The following is a 25,775-nucleotide window of genomic DNA, read 5'->3' as shown; positions in this document are numbered from 1 at the left end:
TCTTCAAGGAACTTTACATATAAATTTCTTGGCAAAAATTTTTTCAGTAAAGAAATGGCTGAAGCCCTATGTCTTTAAAAACTTGATTCAGCATAAGATTTACCAGTCATATGAGATGGTCAATTTCATTCAAGGGTCTGTAGAATCATTTAAATGTCAAATTTTATGCACGGTGGAGCTTTCAGCTTTCATATTAGTCTCAAAGAACTCTGTGGACTCGTAAATTAAAATCTTTCTATTCTATATTAAAAAATATTAAGGTTTTAAATCTTGTTTGGTATCATAATTCCTAGTTTATTATTGTAATCTCTATATTATATCAGAGGGTAATAAGAGTCCTTAACAATAATCTAAATAGTGCTACCTTTTTACTTTAGCATCTTACAACGAGTTTCAGAAAAGCTTGTTAAAAAATACAATCAATTTAGAGACCACAGCAATAGTACAGCAGGAAAGGCACTTGTCTTGCATGTGGCTGAACTAGGTTCGATCCCTAGCACCTAATATAGTTTCCTCAGCACTGCCAGAAGTAATTCCTGAGTGCAGAGCCAGGAGGAAGCCCTGAGTACTACCAGGTGTGGCCTAAATGCCCCCTCCTCTACCAACAAAAAACAAAACAGAACAAAAAGGACGCAGAGAGATAGTACAGCACAGCTTTTCAAAGCAGCACAGTGATCCTGGTGCACCTGAGTGCAGAGCCAGGAATTATCCCTGAGCAGAGCCTGGTGTGGGATCTCCTCAAAACAAAATCAAAAGTTGCATATCAAAAAATAAATAAAATAAAAGGTGAAATCAATTTATTTCAAACTAATACACTTTTTCAAAAACTCAAAGCAAAATTACACTTTCTTTCTCTCCCCAAATTTTTTTTTTAATTTTCTTACCAGCTAATGCTTCTTTTGCATCATCATCTTTAGCGTCGTTCTTAGATTCATCTGTTTCTGCACTATCATATTCAAATGATGAAATAATTGGTTCACTGGTGTGGACTGTCTGGTCATCTACCACTTTTATAAAAAAAAAACAAATGTTATTGGACAAGTAAAAATAAAACATGTAACATTTTAACATATGCTTAAATGAGGAAAATTAGAAAAAGAGAAAGTTTCATGCTCACAAATGAACAGTAATGATCAGGCATGCACTTGAGTGCAGAGCCAGGAGTAACCCCTGTGCATCGCCAGGTGTGACCCAAAAAAAGCAAAAATAAATAAATAAAAGATTATAATACTAAATAAACCAGGGATGTGACTCGGCAGTAAAACATATGCCTCAAATGTGTGAGGACCCAGGTGCAATTCCCAATATAGTCAAAATCTCTAAATGAAATTGTCAAAAGTATACTGTCATTAAGGAAATACTGAATCGCTCTCTTCCAGGAGCTTTGTTCTATAGTCTCTGGATCTTGGCCGCAGATGAGATTATAAAACAAATCTCCCAAAAGAGAGCAATGCAGTATTTTCTTCTCGCACAGCAGAGCCTGGCAAGCAACCTGTGGCGTATTTGATATGCCAAAAACAGTAACAATAATGGGCCTCATTCCCCTGACCCCAAAAGAGCCTCCAGTATGGCAGCTTTGGGAAAGACGAGTAAGGAGAGGCTGCTAAAATCTCAGGACTGGGACGAATAGAGACATTACTGGCACCCGCTTGAGTAAATCAATAAACAACGGGACGACAGTGATAAAGTGATATTGTCATTAAAAAATATATGGGTGTTTCATCTGGGGAACATAAAGTAACAAAATAGGAGACTAACACCCAAGAATGGCCGAGATTAGTACCATGTACTTTACCCCATGGCTTGGAGGCCAACCACACATGCTAGGGGAAAAGGGAGCTCAGATAGAGAAGGGAGCACCAAATAAAGGGTGTTGGGAGGACCCTATCAGGATGGGAGAAGCATGCTGAAAGTAGACTATAGACCAAACATGATTGTCACCCATTGCCTCTTTTGCAAACCACAACACCTTGTAAGAGAGAGAGAACAAAAGGGAATGCCCTGCCACGGAGGCAGGGTGGGATGGGGAGGATGGGGGGTGGGAGGGATACTGGGATCCGTGGTGGTGGGAAATGGGCACTGGTGGAGGGATGGGTATTTGATCGTTGTATAATTGAAACCCAAGCACAAAAATGTGTAAGTCTGCAACTGTACCTCATGATGTCTCACTATTAAAAATTTAAAAGAAGTTAAAAACAAAAACAAACAAAAAAATATATATGCATGTAAGAATTCTAGAGAATGAAATACAAGTCTAATTAAGAGTTATAATCTGCAAAGGGGTTTTGAATATCATATAAATAATTATCTTTTATTTTACTCTCAAATTTGAGACTAGAATCTTTACGTTATGATAAAAACATTAAGATACAGTTTGCTATAAATTTCTGATGCTGAGGGCTTGGGCTACAAAATAACAATAGTCAGTAGGGCACAGCACACATACTGCTAAATGACTTTCTCTTCCTCTATTTTGTCTTCAAAAAATTTTACACATGTCTAGTCTGACCACCAGGAGCTCCACTGTCTCATATTAACATTGCTAACTTCTTCAAAAGCCAATTGGCTGATGTGTACCTTTTCCGACTTCTTCAATGACTTGCCTCACTGCTTTCTTTAAACTGTTTGCTCGCAGCATGATTTCCTTTGGTTTGACCAGTTTCTGGGAGGATGGTTTTCCAGCATCATCTACGAGCTGCTCCTTGCTTTCACACAAGGAATCTTCACTTGAAGATTCCACAGGCTCTTCTTCTACGATGACAGTGTTGGTGCCAGGAACTGGGGCTGCCTGGAGATCTGTGTGTAAAGACTGGAGCAGTTGTTCAAGCTTCTCATTTAGGATGGAACACTAAGAAAACAAAAATGCAGTGATGAATGTCCATTTAATGAAGATATAATTTATAGTTTTCATCTCCAAGTAAATGTATATACAGTGTTCTTTCCAAGTGTCCTGTGAACATCTTTTTTTTAAAAACGGGAGTGGGGGTGGGGGGTCAGAAGGGGTTGGGGGGGTACTGGTTTACACATGGCAGTGCTCAGAACTTATTCCTGACTCTGCGCTCAGAGATCATGTCTGGCAGAGATCAGGGGACCATAAGGGGTGCTTGGAATTGAACCTGGGTCAGCTGCATGCAAAGCAAGCACTCTACCCATGGTACTGTCTCTTCAGCCCTACACTGAACATTCTGAAGTACAGAAAATATGTTGGGATGCAAAAGAAGTCTCAATAAATAAGTGAAGATCGAAAACACATCAAGTTATTTTTTTCTAGTCACAATGATATGAGACTAGAACATCAGAAAGAAAATGGAAAAAAAAATCCTAAAATAGGTAGAACCCAAACAACATGCTTCTGAATAACTTTGGGTCAATGAAGAAATCCAAGAGGAAAAAAATTATCTGGCAAACAATAGAAAACAAGAGATAAACTATCAGCACCTATAGGATGCAACAAAAGCAGTATAGAGGGAAGTTCACTGCAATGTAGACCAACATCAATAAAGAAAAAATACCAAATAAACAATCTTCCTTATATCTGAAACACAAGAAAAGAGGAGTGGAAGGAGTGGAAAGAACTGAAATTCAGCAGGAGAAACATAATAAAGATCAGAGTAGAAACAAATGAAACAGATGCAGAAAGATGACATAAAAATCAACGAAACTAAAGTCTGGTATTCTGAAAGGATCATTAAAATTTGTAATTCCTGCATTAGACTTACCAAGAAAAAAGGGGGGAAGAACCAAACTAGAAAACAAATTAAAGGGGCAAACTTACAACTGATAATGCATAAATATAAAAGGTAATGTTACTGTTGGGTGTTAGTCTCCTATTTTGTTATTTTATGTTCCCCAGATGAATGCAATCTTTCTATGTCTATCCCTTTCTTTCTGAGTCATTTCGCTTAACATGATACTTTTCATATAGTACCACTTGTATGTAAATTTCATGATTTCATCTTTTCTATTAGATGCATAGTACTCCATTGTGTAGATGTACCAAAGTTTCTTTAACCAGTCATCTGTTCTGGGCACTCAGGTTTTTTCCAGATTCTGGCTATTGTAAAGAGTGCTGCAATGAACAAACAAGTGCAGATGTCACTTTGACTATAGGCCAGCCACACATGCTAGGGGGAAAGGGAGCTCAGATAGAGAAGGGAGCATCAAAGAAAGGGTGTTGAGAGGATCCTGCCAGGATGGGAGAAGCATGCTGAAAGTAGACCATAGACCAAACATGATTGTCACCCATTGCCTCTTTTGCAAACCACAACACCCAATAAGAGAGAGAGAACAAAAGGGAATGCCCTGCCACAGAGGCAGGGTGGGATGGGAGTGGGAGGGATACTGGGATCATGGTGGTGGGAAATGGATACTGGTGGAGGGATGGGTATTTGATCATTGTATAACTGAAACCCAAGCACGAAAATTTGTAAGTCTACAACTGTTCCTCATGGTGTCTCACTAATAAAAATTTTTTAAAAAGGTGATGTTACTACCCAAACATCTATATGCAGACAAACTAGAAAAAAAATGAACAATTTTTCTGAATTATACAACTTTCTAAGATTAAATACAACCCTCTAAGACTAAAACAGAAATTTAGCTTGAACAGATGCATTGCAAGTACAGAAATGGAAACAGCAATCAAAAATCTCTCCGAGAACAAAATCTGAGGGTGAGGAGACTTCGTTAGTAAATTCTATAAATTTTGGAAGAACTAATATTGATCCTGCTCAAACTCTTTCAAAATATAAATAAAGAAGGAGCAATTCCAAATAGCCTCTGAAAACAGCATCACTTTGACCCACTCAGACCAGAAAAGAATGGCATATACAAAAATATTAGATCAGTATCCTAATGAACACAAATGCAGATTTCCTGAAAAAAAAAAATTTTTTTTACTTCAAACTTTATTTCAAATCAAGTTCAACATTGTATCAAAAAATTTAATGATCCTGACCAAGTAAGATTCATCCCAGGACTGGAAAAAGAGGCATAACATATACAAATCAATTTAGTATACCACATAAACAAAGAAAAAGATAGATAATCATGATCATACCAATAGATGCTGAAAGAAGCATTTGGGAAGGGTCAACAGAATTAATTTAGGATAAAAACACTCCATAAGTTGGGAAGAGAATAAACATACTTCAGAAGGAAGACCATCAATGAAAAACTCACAGTTGGAATCATGCTTAAGGGTGGAAAAAATTAAAGCTTTTCCCTAAAAACCTGGGAGTGAGACCAGGATTCAAGAGCATCTTCACCACTTCTTTCAACATAGTTTTGGAAGTCTTATTGATAAGAAATAAGAGCAATTAGATACGCATTCTCTCTCATTTGATATTCTCTCTCTCTCTCTCTCTCTCTCTCTCTTTCTCTCTCTCTCTCATAGAAAGAATCCAGGAGAGTCATAAAGTTTCTCCATGAATGAATGCAAATATTCTCTCTAAAAAAGAGTACCTCCAAGCAAAGCCAACCTGGCACCAACTACACAGACACCAGCCCAGAGCGGTTGTGGTGATGACAGTGGCAGTACAGCCACTGGCCCAAAACAGAAGTAGCTACAACCACAGGCTGCAGATGCAGCAGAATTTTGTGTGAATGCACAGAGCTTAGCATAGGTAGAGGAGCTGAGGGCGAGTCCCGCGTTCCCACCACGAGGGGTCGGCTCAGGTGGCCTCGGTGACTCAGGCAGGCCCAGTGACTGTCTGCAGGGTACCCTGACCACCACTGTCCACAGGACCAGCCCTGGCTGTCAGCGCCTCCCATGGCATATTATGAAAGAAAATCTCCCTGAGCGCTAAGTGGCCAGAGACCAGACCTGAGGACCAGGGTGTGAACCCACTGGTCAGGTTCTCCTGGACTGGTAGTGATAGATGCCCTGAGCGCCCGAGCTGCATACAGTAGCCACCCTGACACTGGCCCTGGTCCCAGGTGGGTCACTGCTGCCCATAGCCACTGGGGCCTGGAGGGCGCAGCACCAGCAGCAGGTCAACCCAATCCTGCGTGGTGAGATGGCCAGCAGCCTGACAGTGTCCTCCACCTTCCTGAGGCCCCAATGTTGCCGCTGTGCCTCTGGTGTCCCTTGAGACCAAATTGTCTAAGATATTAAACAGCCAAAATTTAGGTATGCAGGAGCCATGCCCACAAACTGCCTCTGGCTCCACCACAGAAATCTCATTTATCAGCCTTGCTCCAGAGATTCATAAATAAATCTCAAAAAAAGATTAAAAAAAAAAGCAAATCCCAGACCCACTCATGGATGAATAATCTGAGGTACATTCAGAAGTAGGGTGGGTTAGCCCAGTCCCACCCATACACAGCCCCCAAAGCCACATGCTCCCACAATCCAAAATTGCTGTCATGCCCCTGGTCTGGACTCTGTCTTGAGATAGAAACTCACCGAGAAATCAACCTGCTGAAAATTTGGGTATGCAGGTTTTGTGACTGGAATCTCTAGGCTTTCTAGGAGTTGGGATGGGCTATCTCCCCGTCGCCTCCCTGTACTTCTGGAAGCCTCGGCAGTCACATCCACACCCCAAAGCAGCCACCTAGTTAAAAAGGCGACTCCAGCTGTACCTTCCCCATTAAAATAGTAAACTTCCTGAAAATACATGATGACCACTTAGTACCTGTATTGCAAACTATAATGCATAAAAAAGAGAGAGAAAGAGACAAAGAAGAAAAGTGGTGGGGGCAGGGATTAGGAGGGGCAAAGTGGGGATATTGGTGCTGGGAAATGCACACTGATGGGGGAATGGGTGTTTGAACAGTCACTGTCTGTCACTGTCCTCCCGTTGTTCATCGATTTGCTCGAGCGGGCCCAGTAACATCTCCATTGGAGACTTTGTTGTTACGGTGTCTGGCATATCGAATATATCACAGATAGCTTGCCAGGCTCTGCCGTGTGGGCGAGATACTCTCGGTAGCTCGCTGGGTTCTCGGAGAGAGGTGGAGGAATCGAACTCGGGTCGGCCATGTTGGCTGCATGCAAGGCAAACGCCCTACCAAACCCAACCACGGACAGCTTTGTAATATCTCTATCCCACAGTGACTCAATAAAAAATAAATACAAAAATCAAATTGGAAAAGAAGTAAAATTATTCCTATTTGTGGATAATAATATTAATGGAAAACCCTGAAAACTCCACACCAAATAAATCCTAGAAAATCAATGGGTTTATTAAGGTGACAGGATATGAAATTAATACAAATAACTCTGCTGTATTTATAGGCAAATAATGAATTGGAAGAAAGTTTCTTTAAAAAAGGTTTTGAAAAATAATTAATTTACAGTTGCATCAAAAAAGACGAAATAACCTGGAAGTAAATTTAAGAAAGGATGCAAGTGCTGCCACTAGCACAACAGAGAAGGCCCTGGTGTTCTGGCACTGCTAAGCCTCAGCAGCACTGTATCATTGGGTCCAGGCACTGAGACGATTGGTCACATAGTGTCAAGAGTGGACATTGGACTCCCGGAGCACTGTTGGGAGACCTCCATCTCAAAATGTATTAATGCAATTGTTCAAGGAAACAGAACAGTCGTTAAACCAGCAAAGACTAAACTAGGAAAAAAACCTTTTCTGGAAATAAGAAAAGAAAAATGTAGTCACTGCACTCCCTGACTTTAAATTATATTTCAAAGCAATAGGAATTTAAATAGTTTGGAATCACAAACAAACAAATAAACAAACCAGAAGGACAAATCTTGGAATAAAATCCACATGTATAGAGATACCCAATCTCTAATAAAGGAGACAAATGCATATAACAGGAAAAAGTCAGGTTCTTCAACAAATGTTAGGAAAATTGAACTTCCACATGCAAAAAAAAAGAGAGAAAGAAAGAGGAACGAAAGAAAGAAAGAAACTTGATCACTATTTAATATCATTTTTAAAAGTTATCTCATAATGAATAAAAGACTTAGATATTAGGGTCAAAACCACAAAAACATAGGCAAAACTATAGATAATATACTCCAGGGCCTCATCATCAAAAATGTATTTGAAAATTCAATTCAAATGGATGTGAAAACAAAGGTAGAAATTAAATAGAATTACAACAAATTTGAAAGCTTCTACATAGCAAAAGAAATTTCAAGAATTAAAAAGCAACTTAGCAACTGAGAGAAAAATGTTTACACCAGACATCTGAAAGGGGGTTACTAGTCAAAATAAAGAGCTCATACATGTCAACAATTAAAAGAAAAGCAACCCACGCACAAACTAGACAAAAACTTCAAATAGTTCTCACAACAAGACACACAGATGTTCCACCAATACATGGAAAAAATGCTCAATATCCTGAGTATATGAGGGAAATGCAAAGCAAATTACAGTGAGATATCACCTCACACAACTGAGAATGGGCTATATTCAGGAGACTGAATACTATTGTTGATGAGGATGTGGAAATAAGAAAACTTTGGTACACTATTGGCTGGTATGTAAATTGATGTGTCCTCTGTAGTATGGATAGTCCTTTCAATTTTTTTTTTAAAGACATTTCTTATGATTCGGCACTACCACCGGTAGGATTTTATCCAAGTGATAAGAAAACCAGTTCAACAGAATAGTTTCATCCCTCTCTTTACTGCAGCATCATTCATAATAGCAAAACCATGGAAATAACTAAAATGTTCATCCAGAGATAACTGCACAAAGAATATGTTATGTATACTACTCTGGCCTTTCAAAGGCGAAATTGTGCCCTTTGGGGGAAAAGTTTGAAATAATTATGCTAAGCAAAATAATAACTAAGAATTATCAGATTATCTCACCAATAATGAAATATGAATTACTAGCACACCCAAACTGACAAGAAGCAAAACTAACTAGACAAAACTTATGGTGATTCCAGCAGCTGATGACCTTCAGAATCAGCCACAACCATGCTGAGACCACTCTCCACACGCATGAAGGTACTGGCAGAGGAACAAAGGCATGTGGGTCCCAGGGCTAAGATCTCCAAGCCTGCTTGGATCGGGGTTGAGCATCCTCCACTTAGATCCTCCATCTTCTAGTAGTCAGAGGTCACACTCACCAACTGACCCCTGGCACCGTGTAATCCCATCAGCAGCCAAGTCCCTGAGACTACAAAACCCAGCTCCCGAAAGAGAACAGCACAGAGTCTCCTGCCCCCGCGCCTGGCTGTCCTTGCCAGGGCCCCTTGGAGGGGGCCAGATTGAGTTTCCCTCCCCGCCCTGAGCAGAGCTCCGGCAGCCAAAGGCCTCCAGCACCAGCCACAACCATGCTGAGACCACTCTCCACACACATGAAGGTACCGGCAGAGGAATAAAGGCATGCGGGGGAGCTGGAGCAATAGCACAGCGGGTAGGGCATTTGCCTTGCACACGGCTGACCCGGGTTCAATTCCCAGCATCCCATATGGTCCCCTGAGCACCGCCAGGGGTAATTCCTGAGCTCAGAGCCAGGAGTAGCCCCTGTGCATCACGAGGTGTGACCAAAAAGCAAAATAAATAAATAAATAAAATAAAAAGGGGACGTGTGGTTGGAGAGATAGTGCAAAGGCTTGGGCCTTTGCCTTACACTTGTCGAGCACTGCACGGAGTTTCTCAAACCCTGCCAGGAGTAACACCTGAGCACTGCTGGGTATGACTCCCAACCCGGTTAAAACAAAACAAAACAAAACAAAAAAGGCATGCGGGTCCTGGGGCTGAGATCTCCCAGCCTGCTCGGATCGGGGCTAAACATCCTCTACCCAGATCCTCCATCTTCCAGTAGGCAGGGGTCACACCCACCAAATTACCCCCTGGCGCCGTGTAATCCCATCAATGGCCAAGAACCAGAGACTACAAAACCCAGCTCCTAGAAGAGCATGGCCGCATTTGCAGCCACACCACATCTTATTATCTCATTCTTGCTTTTGGATAACCTGGCAAGCTACCAAATGTAACCTGCCCACACGGCAGTCTGGCAAACTCCCCATGGCGTACGCAATATGCCAAATACCACTAACAATGATGGGTCTCATTCTCCTAACCCTGAAAGATTGTTGAATATGGCACTTTAAAATCTCAGGGCTAGGACGAAGGAGACATTACTGGTGCCTGCTCGAGGCAATCGACGAACAACAGAATGGTGATTACCAGAGGAAAAGGACAAGAGGGTGGGAGGAAGGAGCAGAGAGATCTTTTGTATTGGAACTTTGGTGGTAGATGCCATAAGAATGGCACACATAGAGAGGAATAAAGCAAAATCCCTGAAATTCCATAATAATGTAAACTAATGGGCTGGAGTGATAGCACAGCGTTAGGGCGTCTGCCTTGCACACAGCCAACATGGCCGACCCGAGTTCGATTCCTCTGCCCCTCTCGGAGAGCCCGGCAAGCTACCGAGAGTATCTCTCCCGCACGGCAGAGCCTGGCAAGCTCCCCGTGATGTATTCGATATGCCAAACACAGTAACAACAAAGTCTCCAATGGAGACATTACTGGGCCCGCTCGAGCAAATCGATGAACAACGGGAGGGCCTTTACCTTTTACCTTATTCACTGTGAGTTGGCTATTAATTATAAATTTTGCTTCTGAAAGATAATAGAGTGAAAATTTTGCAATTTAAATGGTATGCTTTTTATGTAAATGCATTGATTTATACTTCCAGAATCATTCCAGCTTCATTTTATGAGTAAGAGTCCTTATAATTTTTGTCGACCTATTTTCTTCTCAAGAGAAAATATTTGTAAGTCACAAACATTTATACATTATACAAAATACACTACACGTAACACAAAATGTTGTACAACCTTTTAAATTTTGGTTATTTATTTTTGGTCTGGGGCCACATCTGGCAGTGCTCAGGACTTACTCCTGTGCTCAGAATCACTCCTGTTGGTGCTCAGAGACCATAGGTAGTGCTGGAGGCTGAAGCCGAGGTTGTCATTTGCAATATATGTGCCTAACCTGCTACGTTGTCTCTCCAGCTCCACATAAGCTTCTTTAAAAAAATAATCAGCTTATGATAATCTTTTGAGCATCATAAACTCAGGGTGAAGCTACTGTCTTCCTTTGTAAAGCAGAGCTTTGGTTTATAAGGCATGAACAGTGCCCAGAGGACTATTCACTCAAAGGAAATTAAAAAAAAAAAAGAAAGAAAAATGCACCAGGGTAAAGAAGAAAAGGACAGAAGCAGAAAGAAAAACAGGCACCTTTACTGGCTTCTTTCAGCTTTTCCTAAATTACTGGGACCACAGAAATATTAAGACTGGAGTTGCTGTTGCAACTGCCTAATCAGCCTTTTATCTACACACAATTTCCAGTCATTTCTTCCTCCACTTATCTGTCTTTGATGACATGCCAAGCCAAAGCTACAGTAGAAACAATTACAAGAAAATAGTGTAAGCTAGAGAGTTTCTATTTTCTGCAGCTCTCCCCAAAATAGAAAAACAATAGAAAGAGCCTAAAAGCACAGAGGTTCCTTTGGATTTTTTCTTCCTTTCATTCAACCTTGAAGATAGCAAGGTTTGGTGGTAGTGGGGGGTGGGGGGGATGATCCACCCTTTGCAGGTTCCAGAGCTCTAGCCAAGCCTTTTGTACGAATGTCCTGCCATTTGTACAAAATATATGAAAGAATATGAAATATGAAATATGAGAATATGAAAGCAAAGACAGAAGCTTCTAAGATTCTGTAAACTATTATTTTAGAAAGCTCATGAAGGGAAAAAGTGTTTAAGTAAAAAAGGCAAGGAAAGAAAGAGAAACCTGACTGGGGACAAGGGTCATAGTTGAGTTCTTCCTTCTAGTCAACCCAACAAGGAAGGCCAGAAGGGAATGAAAGTCCAAAGTGTGCCTAGAAATGGAAAGTAGCTCCTCTGCCATGGTCCCAAGACACGGACTGCCCTTCTCTGATAGGTCAGTCCACAAACAAAAGGATATGAATTACAAAGTTCATTTCATGACTCTCTTTTAGGATAATGCAGTCTTCCTACTATAATACAGAATTAATGGACAACTACTGCACTGTAGTAGTGTCGTCCCATTGTTCATTGATTTGCTCAAGCAGGCACCAGTAACGTCTCCATTGTGAGACTTGTTGTTACTGTTTTTGGCATATCAAATATGCCACGGGTATCTTGCCAGGCTCTGCCGTGCGGGCAGGATACTCTCAGTAGCTTGCCAGGCTCTCCGAGAGGAATGAAGGAATAGAACCCAGGTCAGTTGCGTGCAAGGCAAATGCTCTACTCACTGTGCTAGTGCTCCAGTCCAATGGACAACTACATTATTAAAATATTACTAAGCTATATTATATGTTATAAATACGATATGCATTAACTACATTAAAAGATAACTGTAAAGTATAATTTTCTGAATCTTCATACCACATCGTACTCAAAAGTAATTTTTCATCTATGGTCATACCATCATGAACGTGCCCAATGTCATCAAAAGTAATCCTCCCTTTGATTGAAGATATGTTGGCAGAAAAACCATTACTTACAAATACAGTTCAGTCTTATGTTGATCAGTGGGGGGGTGGGAAACAAACTTTGATACCCCAGATCATCCCTCTTACTTTACTGGCCACGGCTTCTGCGACAACGGCGTTTTCCAATGTTTTCTCATGTGACTTCTCTACCTTGGCCACAAAGTCCTTTATGGTGTCACACAGTATCCTTGGAAGAAGAAAAATTGTGCAATTCAGTAAACTTAATTGATTTGCATTCCTTTATAAATACATTTTAAACTAAGCACAATTATGGGGCCAGAGAGATAGTACAGCTAGTAGGGTGCTGGCCTTGCATGAAGCAGAACCAGGTTCAACCCCCAGCATCCCTATGGACCCCTCAGCACCGCCAGGAGTAATTTCTCAGTGCCGAGTCAGGAGTAATCTCTGACTATCACGGTGTGGCCAAAAGCCAAAACTAAAAAGCACAATTATGCAAACTGTCATCAAACCAAGATCACTTACATCTAAGTCTATGTCTCTACCTGCTGTGTAACTTAGATTCAAGTCCTAATAAATTAAAGACACGCCAAGTGACCCATGAGCAAATGAAGAAGCTTGCTCTATGTCAGTGTCCTCCAACCTCTCACCTGCAGGCCTGCACTGCCCTGCATCAGATCTCACAACTGAGGGGAGCAGTGGGGAGTGGGTGGGAGACACCAGTGGCTGTCAACTATTCTATGCTGTGGACCCATGGCTTAACAATCCTAGTCTATATCATTTAAATAAAATCAACTTTAAAGTGAAGATGGGCTGGAGCCATAGCACAACCATAGGGCATTTGCCTTGCACGCAGCCAACATGGCCAAACCGAGTTCGATTCCTACGCCTCTCTCGGAGAGCCCGGCAAGCTACCGAGAGTATCTCGCCCGCACGGCAGAGCCTGGCAAGCTCCCCGTGACGTATTCGATATGCCAAACACAGTAACAACAAAGTCTCCAATGGAGACGTTACTGGGCCCGCTCGAGCAAATCGATGAACAATGGGAGGACAGTGACAGTGACAGTGACAAAGTGAAGATATACATTTCTTGAATTGTATCTTTAAAAGGATTTGTGTAGCTACCATTTGAAAAAAAATTGCCATCACCTGCACCTCATCTATGTTCACAACAACAGAACCTGCAAGGACCAACACGTCACGTGTGGTGTCCCTACAGTACCCGACAGAGTGAAGACATCATGCTATTATCTGCCACCTGCATATGTTTACCCTGCTCATAGAGAAAAGAAGTGTTGCATTATGCTATGAACCATTCAGTGACATAAATAGGGTTGTTCCCTATAAATGAATCCAGTTTTTTCCTTAAGATCCCCAATGCAGTAACACACGAGACTAATTTAATTTAGGCTTTCTCAGTACTCATTAGCAATATATGACTCTTAGAGGATGAGGAAGAAAGAAAAAAATAATCTGAAACTAAAAAAAAAAACCTGTTCTTTAAAAAATCTTTGGGGCTGTTGAATGATTATAAACAATGGGCAAGGGCCTGGGGGTGATCAGCAATGAAGGGCAAGTGCCTTGCAAACACAGGGACCAAGTTTGAGACCTGACATTGATCAGACGCTTCCAAGCCCAGTAGGGGTCACTGGTGAGGGTGACCCCTGCGCTCGAATCCTATGGTCCCAGCTGCTGAGTAGCACAGCACTGAGCATACCTGGAAGCCCTCCCTGCCCAAACAACCTCAAAGCAATAACCAAGAGCAAGACTGTTGTAGCAAGGGCATATAATGATCAAGATACAGAATCCGTTTATTTCAAAATAATTATGCTCACTTTTAAGTATTGAAATTGATTGAGGAATTTGGGACAAAAGAACCAGGTTCCTGCAGCAAATTCTTTCCATTACATTTGCAATTTCATTTATTATATGAGGGATGTAACAGTAAAATTTCCAGATAGCTAAGTATTATGAAATCAAGTCATTCAACTGATCCAGAATACACCACTCACCACACATGCACTCCCAACACACAGCCACAAATAAGCACCCACATACATGTACCTTTCCAATCTTCACATTTATCATCTTAAAAACAAATTACTGTGGCCAAAACGATGGTACAGTGGATAGGGCGATTGTCTTGCACATGGCCAACGGGTTTGATCCCCAGCACCCCATATGGTCTCCAATATAATTCCTGAATATAGAACCAGAAGTATAAGCCCTGAGCACTGCTGGGTTTGCCCTCCCAATCCCCAAATAATAGAAATTCTTTTTTCTTTTTTTTTTTTTTGGTTTTTGGGTCATACCTGGTGATGCTAAGGGATTACTCTTGGCTCTGCACTCAGGAATTAACCCTGGCAGTGTTCGGGGTACCATAGGGGATGCCGAAGATCGAACCAAGGTCAGGCACATGCAACCTGTTGTACTATCTACCTGTTGTACTATCACTCCAGCCCCCAAAATAAGAGAAATTTTTTGCTTCTAACAATTTTTTTGTTTGTTTTTCAAATTGTAATCATTTCTAGATTTCACCTGGAAAAAGGTACTACTTTTTAACCTTCAAGTATTTTAGGTAGTTTTTCTTCCTTTTCTTAAATTGGAATAATACTGGTTTGTAAAATCATGTAGGTTTCAAAGGTACAGCCCAATAAATCAGCATCTGTTATATACTACACTATGTTCATGACCAGGTGTCTTATAAATTGGTTTTAATTGTTTACACAGAAAATCCAGATCAGAAATACAGGCATGTTTTTTGTCCTTATTCATGAGTTTTACTATTTTAATGGCTTCCTTAAAATATCAGAAATTTCTCCTCGGTGTTACTGAGAAATTCTTTAATACATCTACTTCTAGAGGAGATACAGTTCTTCATCTTTATATAAGTATGAAATAGAGGGTTTTCTTGCCATCAAAAGTCTTATTTAATTTTCATTTCAATTTGTAGACCTGCACACATCAACCATTATCATAGCTACCTCTGCTGATGTATTACTGACTCCCAGGGAAGCCAGCATACTGTTCATCCATGGAAGAATGAGAGGGGAGAGTAGGTAGCAGAGCAGAGGTACCAGTCCTCAGGTGTGCCATGTTGCTGAGGCAAAAGGAGGCTGATGGATAATACATGTTAAAAGAGGCTTGCCACATGCACTGTGCAAAGCATTTGTAAAGTCCCATATATTCCAAAAGATATAGGATATTTGCATTCTGGAAGGATGAATTAGCTTTCTTTTTTCTTTTTTTTGCTTTTTGGGTCACACCCAGCAATGCTCAGGGGTTACTCCTGGCTTTGCACTCAGAAATTACTCCTTGTGGTGCTTGGGGGACCATATGGGATGTATGGGATGCCGGGGATCGAACTCGGGTCGGCCATGTGTAAGGCAAATGCCCTACCCGATGTGCTATCACTCCGGCCCCTGAATTAGCTTTTTAATTATCTTCTAAATTGAAGATAGTTTTAAAAATAGAAATAAATACATTTAAATGTAGCATGTGAGGCTGGAGCAATAGTACAACAAGTAGGGAGTTTGCCTTGCACGCGGCCAACCTGGACTCAATTCCTAGCATCCCATATGGTATCCCGAGCACAGCCAGGAGTAATTCTTGAGTGCAAATCCAGGAGTAACCCCTGTACATCACCAGGTGTGACCCAAAAAGAATAAAAGAAAAAAGAAAAAATGTAGCATGTCTTCAGAGTCACAGTAACTGACAACTTAGAAATTGGAGACAAACCATTTTTAAATGTATTCATTACAGTACATGGAAGATAAGTCTCCAACAGAATGTTTCATACTTTAATAACGGTTTCCAGGAAACATGCAAAAATCTGGTGACTGAAGATGGAACACAGGTTTCCCCCCCCCCCCCATAATGCTAAAAGTAATTCAAACCCCTAATTACATATACTGTAATTAGTGTTAACAAAATCTTGTTAAGATATTTGCAGCATTTTGTTTAATTTTGTTCTTGTCATTTTGTTTAATTTTGTTCTTATCCTTTGAAGCTGAATACTCAGTGGACCATATGCACCAAATATTCAGGGGAAGCTGACAAATTTAACATGGTTGATGATTCTTCTTCAAGAACCTGAAAAATACATTTTTCATTTGTTCTAAGAAATTCCAACTAGACAATAAAGGGGATTTAAAGTATCAATGTATAATCTATAAAATCCCCTACCTATCCATGAGTTTATTCATTGAGGGGGATTCGCCAAAATTATCACTTAAATTAGAAACCACATCTAAAATCTGGGACCAGACAGAAGACCTAGAGACAGAACACCTTGGACACTTGCCTCACACATGGCTGACCCAGGCTCAGTCCTTGGCACCATATATGATCCCTTCCCCAGTGCTCTGCCAGAAGGGATTACTAAGCACAGAACTAGGAGTAAGCCCTTAGTAACACTGGGTGTGGTCCAAAACTAAAAATTTTATTAATTGATTAATTCTTGGGTTGGGTTGAAGCGATAGCACAGCGGGTAAGGTGCTTGCCTTGCACGCAGCCAACCTGGGCCAACCTGGGTTCAATTCCTCCGCCTCTCTCGGAGAGCCTGGCAAGCTACCAAAAGTATCTCACCTGCACGGCAAAGCCTGGCAAGCTAGCTGTGATGTATTCAATATGCCAAAAACGGTAAAAAGTCTCACAATGGAAACGTTACTGATGCCCACTTGAGCAAATCGATGAACAACGGTAGGACAGTGCTATAGTGCTACAATTCTTGGGTTCAATAACATTGGTCCAATCTTACTGATTTTTTTCTACCAATGATCCAATTTTCTGATGTTCTGTCTACAGAAAAATTGCCTTTATATAGTAATACTGGTTTTCATTTCTACTGATAAATGACATATAGATTTGTTAACCAGTGCTTTCAATTTCCAGAAGACAACTCATGTTAGCACAGCAAATATTCAAAGCCACAAAGTCAAAGAAATGTTGTCATTATTCAGTTAACCTATATAAACTGTATTAGTTAACTTGTTTATAATCCTTTCAACGCTTTAAAATGTTCAAAAACAGTTAAGGTAAGTGGGAATTACTATTTTATGAAGCAAATATAAATGTGAACAAAAGGGTTAAAATATTCTGCCTTAGTAGTATGCCATTTAATAAGCAACTGGCATTGACAAAAGGAATTATTTTATAGGTTGAAGTTACATGAATGTGTATAAGACTCTGTGTGTGTGTCTACTACTTAATCACTAAGTTGTAACCATATAAATCTGGTATTTTATTGTGCATCTTTTATGACTTAATAGTACATTTTAAGCACCTAGAACTAATACCAATTTTAAACAGACATATCATTCAAATTCAATATGTGTACCATCTTAAGATTTTTATTTGAACCAAGTGATTTTTTTAAATAACGCCATTAATAATTGGGGGAAGTGGAATATAAATTGAGTAATAAATATGTTGAAACACTGGTATTAGTATGCTTCTAACAAAATATACATACGGAAAGCAGAGTGCAATTGCTGAGGTTTATTTAGAGATTCTGTAATTTTTTTTAAAATGCAGTAGAGTAAACTGGTGAGAGAATACAGGGGAAAGATGCTTGCCTTACATGCAGCCAACCCCAAGTGGACACCCAGCACTATACCTGGCTCCCCATGCCCCACCAAAACTGATCCGAAGCACATAGTCAGAAGTAAGTCCTGATTGCCACATTGTGATACACCCAAACTAAACCAAAGTAAACAGATAAAAAGGGGAAAAAAGAAAATAAGCAGTAAATGATGAAATGCTGACAGACTGAAGATGATGGGATTGTCAGATCACTCCTGGCAGAATGTAGGGGGCAATATGTGGTACCAGAGATTCTACTGGGGTTGGCTGCATGCAAGGCAAGTCCCTTAAACTCAATCCTGTCTCTCTGACCCCATAACAATTATACATATATTTGTTGTTGCTGTTGTTGTTGGTTTGGGGTCAACATCCGGTGTTACTTAGGATTCACTCTTGGCAGGACTCAGGGAACCATCTGGGGAGCCGCAGATCAAACCCAGGACAGTAGCTTGCTAGGCAAGGACCTAACCCATCGTACTATCTCTTACTCTGTAAGTTACGCAAGTTATATTACTCTAAGCTAGACTCCTAAAGAACTAATCTGCCTATTAGTTAGAATTTTCATATAGTTGAGTTTTAGGCATACAATACTTCAACAGCAGTCCCACCATCAATGTAAATTTCCCTCCACCAGAGTTCCCGGATTCCCTCCCCAGCCCAACCCCCACCCCATCCCCACCTGTCAACTTGACAGGCACATTACAAAATTTCAGAGGCTGCAGCTTAGAGCTCATGGTTTCAGATTTGTTGAGTCTGTGTTTTGGGTATATGTCTGCACAACTTACCCATATCACTGGTATAACTTAAGCCCTGATTACTGTTCATCATTAGTTGAAATTTTCAGTTAGTCTCACCCTTCTTTCTCTAGTCGACTTCCCATTTCTCCTGACTTCAATAGAAAATAAATATTCCAAAAGTCAATTCTAAGCTCCCGTCAGACACCATCTGGGATACTAAGATCAAGTAATTTTGATTCTGTCTGAGTACTGTACTAAAATCTGATAACTCTGAATTATAGTAAATTATAAAAATTAACCATGCCGAGAAATGATATTTTAAAAAATCAACATTACTTCCTTTTTTCTGATGTAAACAATTTCTAGAAAATAATATTAAAAATAATTATAACCAAATATCTTCTAAATTATAATCATAAATACTTCATTAAATCAAAACTTTTATTAAACTCCACTTATTGTACCTTTTTGATAAAAAACATTTCAAATGAATCATCAAAAATATATTTTCTTAGTAATATATTCCACTGTAAAGTAAGTCGTTATAGTGAATTTAAAAAAAAACTCAAATTTAGTATGTCTAATATTATAAGCCACTTCATAAACTTTTAAAAGATCACAATGAAACCCATACATGATAAGAACAAGGTTTCCTTTCAGTATCACCATAGAACTATTTGAACTATTTCATGACTTCAACTCCACAACTCACTTGGCTGATGATAAGACCACTGCATGTTCATCAGAATTGATGATTTTTGTAAGATGAGCTGCTACAGAGTCTTCATAAATCGTCGTCTGAAACAAAAGAACAAATCTGCACTTACTATCACTGACATTTAAACAATTCAGCTATCCCAGCTTCAAAAAAGGGTCATACATGTGACATAGGTAAAGGTTATAATACAATGTATTAAAAAAAGTCATACACAAAACAGATAGTCAATTAAAATAGTTTCTAATGAAAATACTTTCATCTGCATACATTTTAAAATTAAAAATAGATTAAGATTTATTAAAATAATTATAAAATTTGTATATTCTTTAAAATTAAAAATAGATTATAAAATTTATTATTTTTTAGAAAGTCATAAATAGCTGAATATAAAAAGAACTCCTAAACATCAGTTTAAAGAAAGCCAGATGACCTACTAAAAATTTTTAAAAGACTAGAAATTTTAAAAGAAATATGTAGAAAAGGTCCATGAACATATCAGGCAAATACCCAGCAAAATGAGCAACTGACATACTTCTGAGCTACCCTAGAACAGCTCCAGTGAAACAAAAGCAAGTGGACAATGCCAAATCTTGTAATGTCCCAAGGTGTGGAGCAACTGGACTCACCAACACTGAACTGCTCGTTAAAAAAAAAAAAAGTACAAACACTCTAGAAAATGAATGGGCAGTATTCACTGAAGATGAAACCACAAATAATACCACAGAATTAGCATAAATTCAACATTTTTTACATTTCTTTGATAATATATTTTTAATTTTATTTTTACAAAGTTTTTCACAATAATTACATTCAATATTCCAATACCAATCCCACCATCATTACACCTTCTCATCGCCATTATTTTGAATTTTCCCACCACCACCCATGTCTGCTCCTAAGGCAGATCTTAAATAATTTATTTTGTATTGCTACCAACAATTCAACTGTGACATATATATCCAAACAAAGTACAGATGGGCATTTACAAAAGTACTAGGATGTTCCCAGTGACATCTGTTCAGCAGGACACTGGAGAATTAACTGTGGTGCCTTGGTGCAAGAGACTACTACAGAGTAATAGTACGTTACTTACAACTAAGTTACTGTCTAGACAAATCTCAGAAGAAGGTGGAGTGGAAAACTTAAAAACAAAAAGGGGTGATCCTATTGTATAAAGCACAAAAAGAGATTATCATTTATTTATGCTGTTAAAAAAAACAGAAGGGTCATGAGAATGGTTGCAGGGGTGGAAGATGAGAAGAACAATGAATGAGAGAAATATTTTTTTAATAATGTAGGAATACTGCTATTTGTTCAGCCATTGATTAAGATGACTGAATTGGGCATGAACTCCACATTTTTTTATTTTGTTGTATGACTGTGAGATAAGAGTTACAAAGCTTTCATGTTTGAGATTCAGCCATACAATGATGGAACACCCATCCCTCCACCAGTGCACATTTTTCACCACTAATGTCTCAAGTATCACCCCCCGCACACACACACATACATACACATCGCAGTCCTCACCCTGCCTCTATGGCACACAATCTCCCCAATACTAGAATAAGAGAAATCTTGAGGGAGGCGCCCGGGATACTGATAATGTTGCCCTGTGATCTGATGCTCATGCTGAAGATGCTTACCCTGCTGAGTGTTTCTGAAAGATGTGCTTTTCTGCATGTACATTATAAGATTTCCTAAAATGCTGAATGTATTACCATAGGGTTATATACATAAATATTTCCTAGCAATTAAACTGCTGAGTCCTACACGCCCCTTCTATTTGACCCCAAAATTAACCTTCTTTCAAAAGGACCCAACTTCCTGATTGTGTAAAATGTACAAACTCTTTAACAACATAGGCATCTTTCACCAAACATTAGCCTCAAAAACATTTATACGACATATAGGTCATAAACACATATTCCTGGATCAGGGAGCTGGCACAAAGAGCTGGAACACATGCTTTGCACGCAGCCTGAGTTAAAACCCTGGTACTGCATGAACCCACAAGTACCACCAGGAGCAACCTCAAGTGGGTAGAAGGTCCTGAGCACAACCAAGCAATGCCCCCCCCCCACACACACACACAAAAACTCCTTCATTATTAACTACTTGCTCTGTTCAAGGTGGCCTACTACACTCTTCTGCCCGATTCAGAGATTCTGTCTTTGCTTTTAGCAATCGGCACCATTCACTCAGACATAAATGATGTTTCATAACCTATCCCCTCCTAATAAAGCCTCAGTGGCAAGCATCTTTCCAAAAGGATTGTATCCTAATTTGCCACTGTACAAGGACCTAAACAGCCCAAATTTCTTTCTGATTTCACAGGCAGGCCACAGTTGTCCACCACTCCACCCAAAAACATGAAACTAATTATGCCATGCCCCTGCTTAACATGTCTGAGTAGATCCCTTCTACTTCAGACAGCATTGAAATTCTTCAGGTGACAAAACAGGCCTTCCATAACTCTCAAGGTTCTCCATAATCTGAGCTCTCCTTGTCCAAGCAATGGTTATAATTCTACAGTCCCTTAGTCAAACCCTTTCGAATCCACAAAATGGCTAATTCCTATTTCTCTCCTGCACTATTAAAAAAAAAAAGTTTAGGTGGAAAACACTCAGCCACAAAGTCTAAGATCCCTCTCTGCAACCTGTAATTACCTTTAACACTGTTGATCACTCCATGTCTAACCCCACCAGACCAGAGATTTTCAAAATTTCTGGGTTACAGCATCTTTAATCGCTTAATTATTTTGGCATCATTCCTAAAAAACATATTTACAGTAGTTAAATCCAACCCATTTCATAAGTATTTAGGTCCTAACAACTTAATAACCCTTTAAAAAAACATATAAATTAAAAATAAAATCACTATCTTGCTTCTTTCTTAAGTAACTGGTTGCATGCCCAAGGCCACTGCATAACATCTCACACCTTGATATCAGATCCAAGAGTAATACCCTCATTTCTATTCCACTGACCTATGTGTGATGTTTGCTTTTAATCACAGCAATCTCTGTAAATACATCTTCACAAAGATATTATATGATCAAAAAGAATAGAGTATAACCTAATGATCAAACTATGAACCGCCTCAAGCTAGTAGTTTGTGCAGTGCCCAATGGATGGTAGGAATTACATTTCCTTTGAAACTTAAAAATATCTCCTGAGCAGCAGCCTGTGATGCCCTGAGGTTCCCTGCAAATAGACTGAGAATCATTCTTCAAAGCTGATTGAAACAAGGGGTAATTTTAACTTCCAACCCCAGGTACTGGTAGGAACTGACTGTGAAAGAATAAAGTCACTTTTTGGCATATGATTCTCAAGAAGCTGGAAAGCAGAATTAAAGGAAAATAAGGATTTTTTTTATTATTATGGAAGAATGAACTTAAAAATAAACTAAGAAGAAGAAGAAGTTTATTTGGGAGATTTCAGAATTCTCTCATGTGGTTTCAGAAAGTTGCCCATCGCCTTGACAACCTCAATATTAATAAGTATCTGTTGACTGGCATATGATACAGAAAGTTGTCAGAGTAGATCTCCTCCCTCTGAATGGCAACTAATCCAACTGGAAATCAGTAGAAATCTGGCGCCCAAGACAAGATCAGAGAGGTCTGATGCCAAGATTCTCAGGGTTTGAAAGAGTCTGGTTTTTCAGATTAATAAAATCTTTTATTACCTATCTATTTTGTGTCAATCGCTACAGATGGCTGGCAACAATGTAATGGTGAGTGAATAATACATGTTACCTGGTCTTTACACTCTGATAATGGAAAGTAAAATTCCATTATGAAATACAGTTCCAGGATTTTGGAGATAAGGGACAATGGCTCAACAGTGATTACTAAACTGAGATCTGAGCTAGGAACAAGACTGATGCCACAGAGATTGTTACTTGTTTGCAAAAAGGTTAAAAGACAGGAGAACATAATGGCATGGGAATTTTTCCATGAAATATACACAAGAAATGTTCTATAATAAATATTAAATAATAAAATCATTGTTGCTAAAAGGAAGCAAAGGCATCACAACTTTTACCATGTTTATAAATTACAATCGTAAACTTAAATATTTAATAATCGCCATGGTAAATTAATAAAATTGTCACAATTCCTTAAGCTCTGAAATGTACAATGCCAGCAAAATGTTAGTAAGTTATTAGGATAGCTAGAAACTTCACAACATTTGTCTCAATAACCAAATATAGCCTATAAAAGGAAAAAATGAGAAAACATAGTAATTTCACAATCATGTATAAAGAAATTTTAAAAATTCTTCAATTTGAGGAGAAAGGGGGCCCGTACATGATGATGCTCTAGACTTAATCCTGGCTCTGCACTCACAAATTATTCCTGGTGGTGCTCAGAAGACCACATGGGATACCAAAGATCTAATTGGATCTGCTGCGTGCAAGGAAAGTGCCCTGCTCACTGTATTATCTCTCCAGTACCTCAAAATGAACACACACACACACACACACACACACACACACACATTTGGGTCACCCACTTAGCAATGCTCTCTGGAGTTACTCCAGCTTTGCACTCAGAAATTACTTCAGGAGGTGCTCAGGGAACCATCAAATTGCCGGAAATTGCAACTGGGTCGCCACATGCAATGCGAGCACCCTACCCAATGTACTATTGCTCTGGCCCTCAAAGTAAATATTTACTTAAAGAACCAGTTGGAAAATTATCTTAGTTTTACTTATTTTTTAACTTAGTTTTACTGTAATCTTTAAGGCAAAATTATAAAACACAGTAACTTGTGAGAAAAGCTAGATACTCCTTTAGTCTATAATCTTTTAGTATTCTATCCCTTTGGCAGAGAACATTTTAATTAAAAAACACAAAAACTGGAGGTTTGCTCAAAATACTCATGCTCCAGAAAAAAAGTTTCCCTTATCATTACAGTTGAACTTCATGTTTAAGTGATTCTGCCTGCACTTAAAAAAAAAATCTTTCTTTATATACTGAGACACAAGTATCTATAAAGTAGATAAAGGTAAAAAGGTAAAAGGTCCTCCCATTGTTCATCGATTTGCTCGAGCGGGCCCAGTAACGTCTCCATTAGAGACTTTGTTGCTACTGTGTCTGGCATATCGAATACATCACGGGGAGCTTGCCAGGCTCTGCCATGCGGGCGAGATACTCTCGGCAGCTTGCCGGGCTCTCCGAGAGGGGCGGAGGAATCGAACTCGGGTCGGCCATGTTGGCTGCGTGCAAGGCAAACGCCCTACCACTGTGCTATCGCTCCAGCCCGCCCCTCTAGGAGAGCCCAGCAAGCTACCGACCGAGAGTATCTCGCCCGCTCGGCAGAGCCTGGCAAGCTCCCCGTGACGTATTCGATATGCCAAACACAGTAACAACAAAGTCTCCAATGGAGACGTTACTGGGCCCGCTCCAGCAAATACTATAAAGTAGATAAAGCAATAAAAGTTCCCTCTTTGCCTTTTTGGAAAGGAAATAGCATTTACAAAAATATCATTAAAAAAAAGACTATATCCTCTGAAAACAACTATTAAGTCTATAGTTGAAGAAAATAATGTTATAAATAAAAGCACAGGTGAAAATATGGTAGTAAAAAATATTCACCTTCGGTAGTGACTGTCCTTGGTGACAGAGTTACAATTTTTTTTTATATTTTGTGGTTCCAATTTTTAAGTAGTTTCTATTACTTTTATGCCTGAACAGCCATAAATACAATACAGTTTAAAATACAACCAGCAACTTTAAAGAACACTCCGTGTTTCTAGTTACCATTCCTTCCCTATTTCTGACATGATCATGATTCTCTTAATGACAAAACAAAGATTTCAACTGTAAAATAAACAGATGAATTTTCCTAGAGGGGAAACTAAGCTATCATAGATCAAGTGCTCTTAATGAGTCAAAGAATAATCCTTTGAAAACTATGTTCTGTTTTAAATCTCCGCTGCTTTGAGGTTTAATCACAGCGCTGAATCTTTAAAGATGTCTAAAATCTGCAGTTATTAATGGTCTGGAGCAGGGGTGGAATAAAGTGAGCTGTCTTTCCTCTTTGTTTTATCTTGATCAACAGTCTTGACTTGGGAGACCTGCTCTGCTGTACCCTCAGCAGAACAGACAAACAGTAAAGGAGAAATAATTTAATATTCAGGCCCGAGTACTTGTGTGTTTGGAGACCATTTAAGGGCACCAGGCCAAACAGGTGCTTGCAACCCAAACTGAAGAGAAACAGAAGCTAAGAGGAAACTTATCATTTGTTCCTTCATGGAGCCCTGTTGGTAAGCGGAAGCAGGTAGGTGGAATGTTCAGAGAGACCGTCATAGGTACAAGATGGAAAA

The 25,775-nt window shown here is 39.5% G+C and overlaps 1 protein-coding gene across 4 annotated transcripts in view; it reads right to left on the bottom strand.

Annotated features, from left to right (window-relative positions):
- Positions 1-25,775, bottom strand: part of DGKH (diacylglycerol kinase eta) — a 209,834-nt gene that overhangs the window by 41,657 nt on the left and 142,402 nt on the right. For all 4 annotated transcript variants that reach the window (XM_056109884.1, XM_056109887.1, XM_056109885.1 and 1 more), the window contains 4 exons: positions 19,437-19,522; positions 12,534-12,633; positions 2,578-2,848; positions 885-1,007 (listed from right to left, as the gene is read on the bottom strand). In XM_056109884.1, coding sequence (XP_055965859.1) covers positions 885-1,007; positions 2,578-2,848; positions 12,534-12,633; positions 19,437-19,522 — 580 coding nt within the window. The remainder of the gene's footprint in view (positions 1-884; positions 1,008-2,577; positions 2,849-12,533; positions 12,634-19,436; positions 19,523-25,775) is intronic.

Source organism: Sorex fumeus, unplaced genomic scaffold, assembly GCF_029834395.1.
Source record: "Sorex fumeus unplaced genomic scaffold, SorFum_2.1 ptg000008l, whole genome shotgun sequence".
Lineage (NCBI taxonomy): Eukaryota > Metazoa > Chordata > Mammalia > Eulipotyphla > Soricidae > Sorex > Sorex fumeus.
The sequence above is the reverse complement of the archived record's forward strand: the minus strand, read 5'-3'. Positions and strand labels throughout refer to the sequence as shown.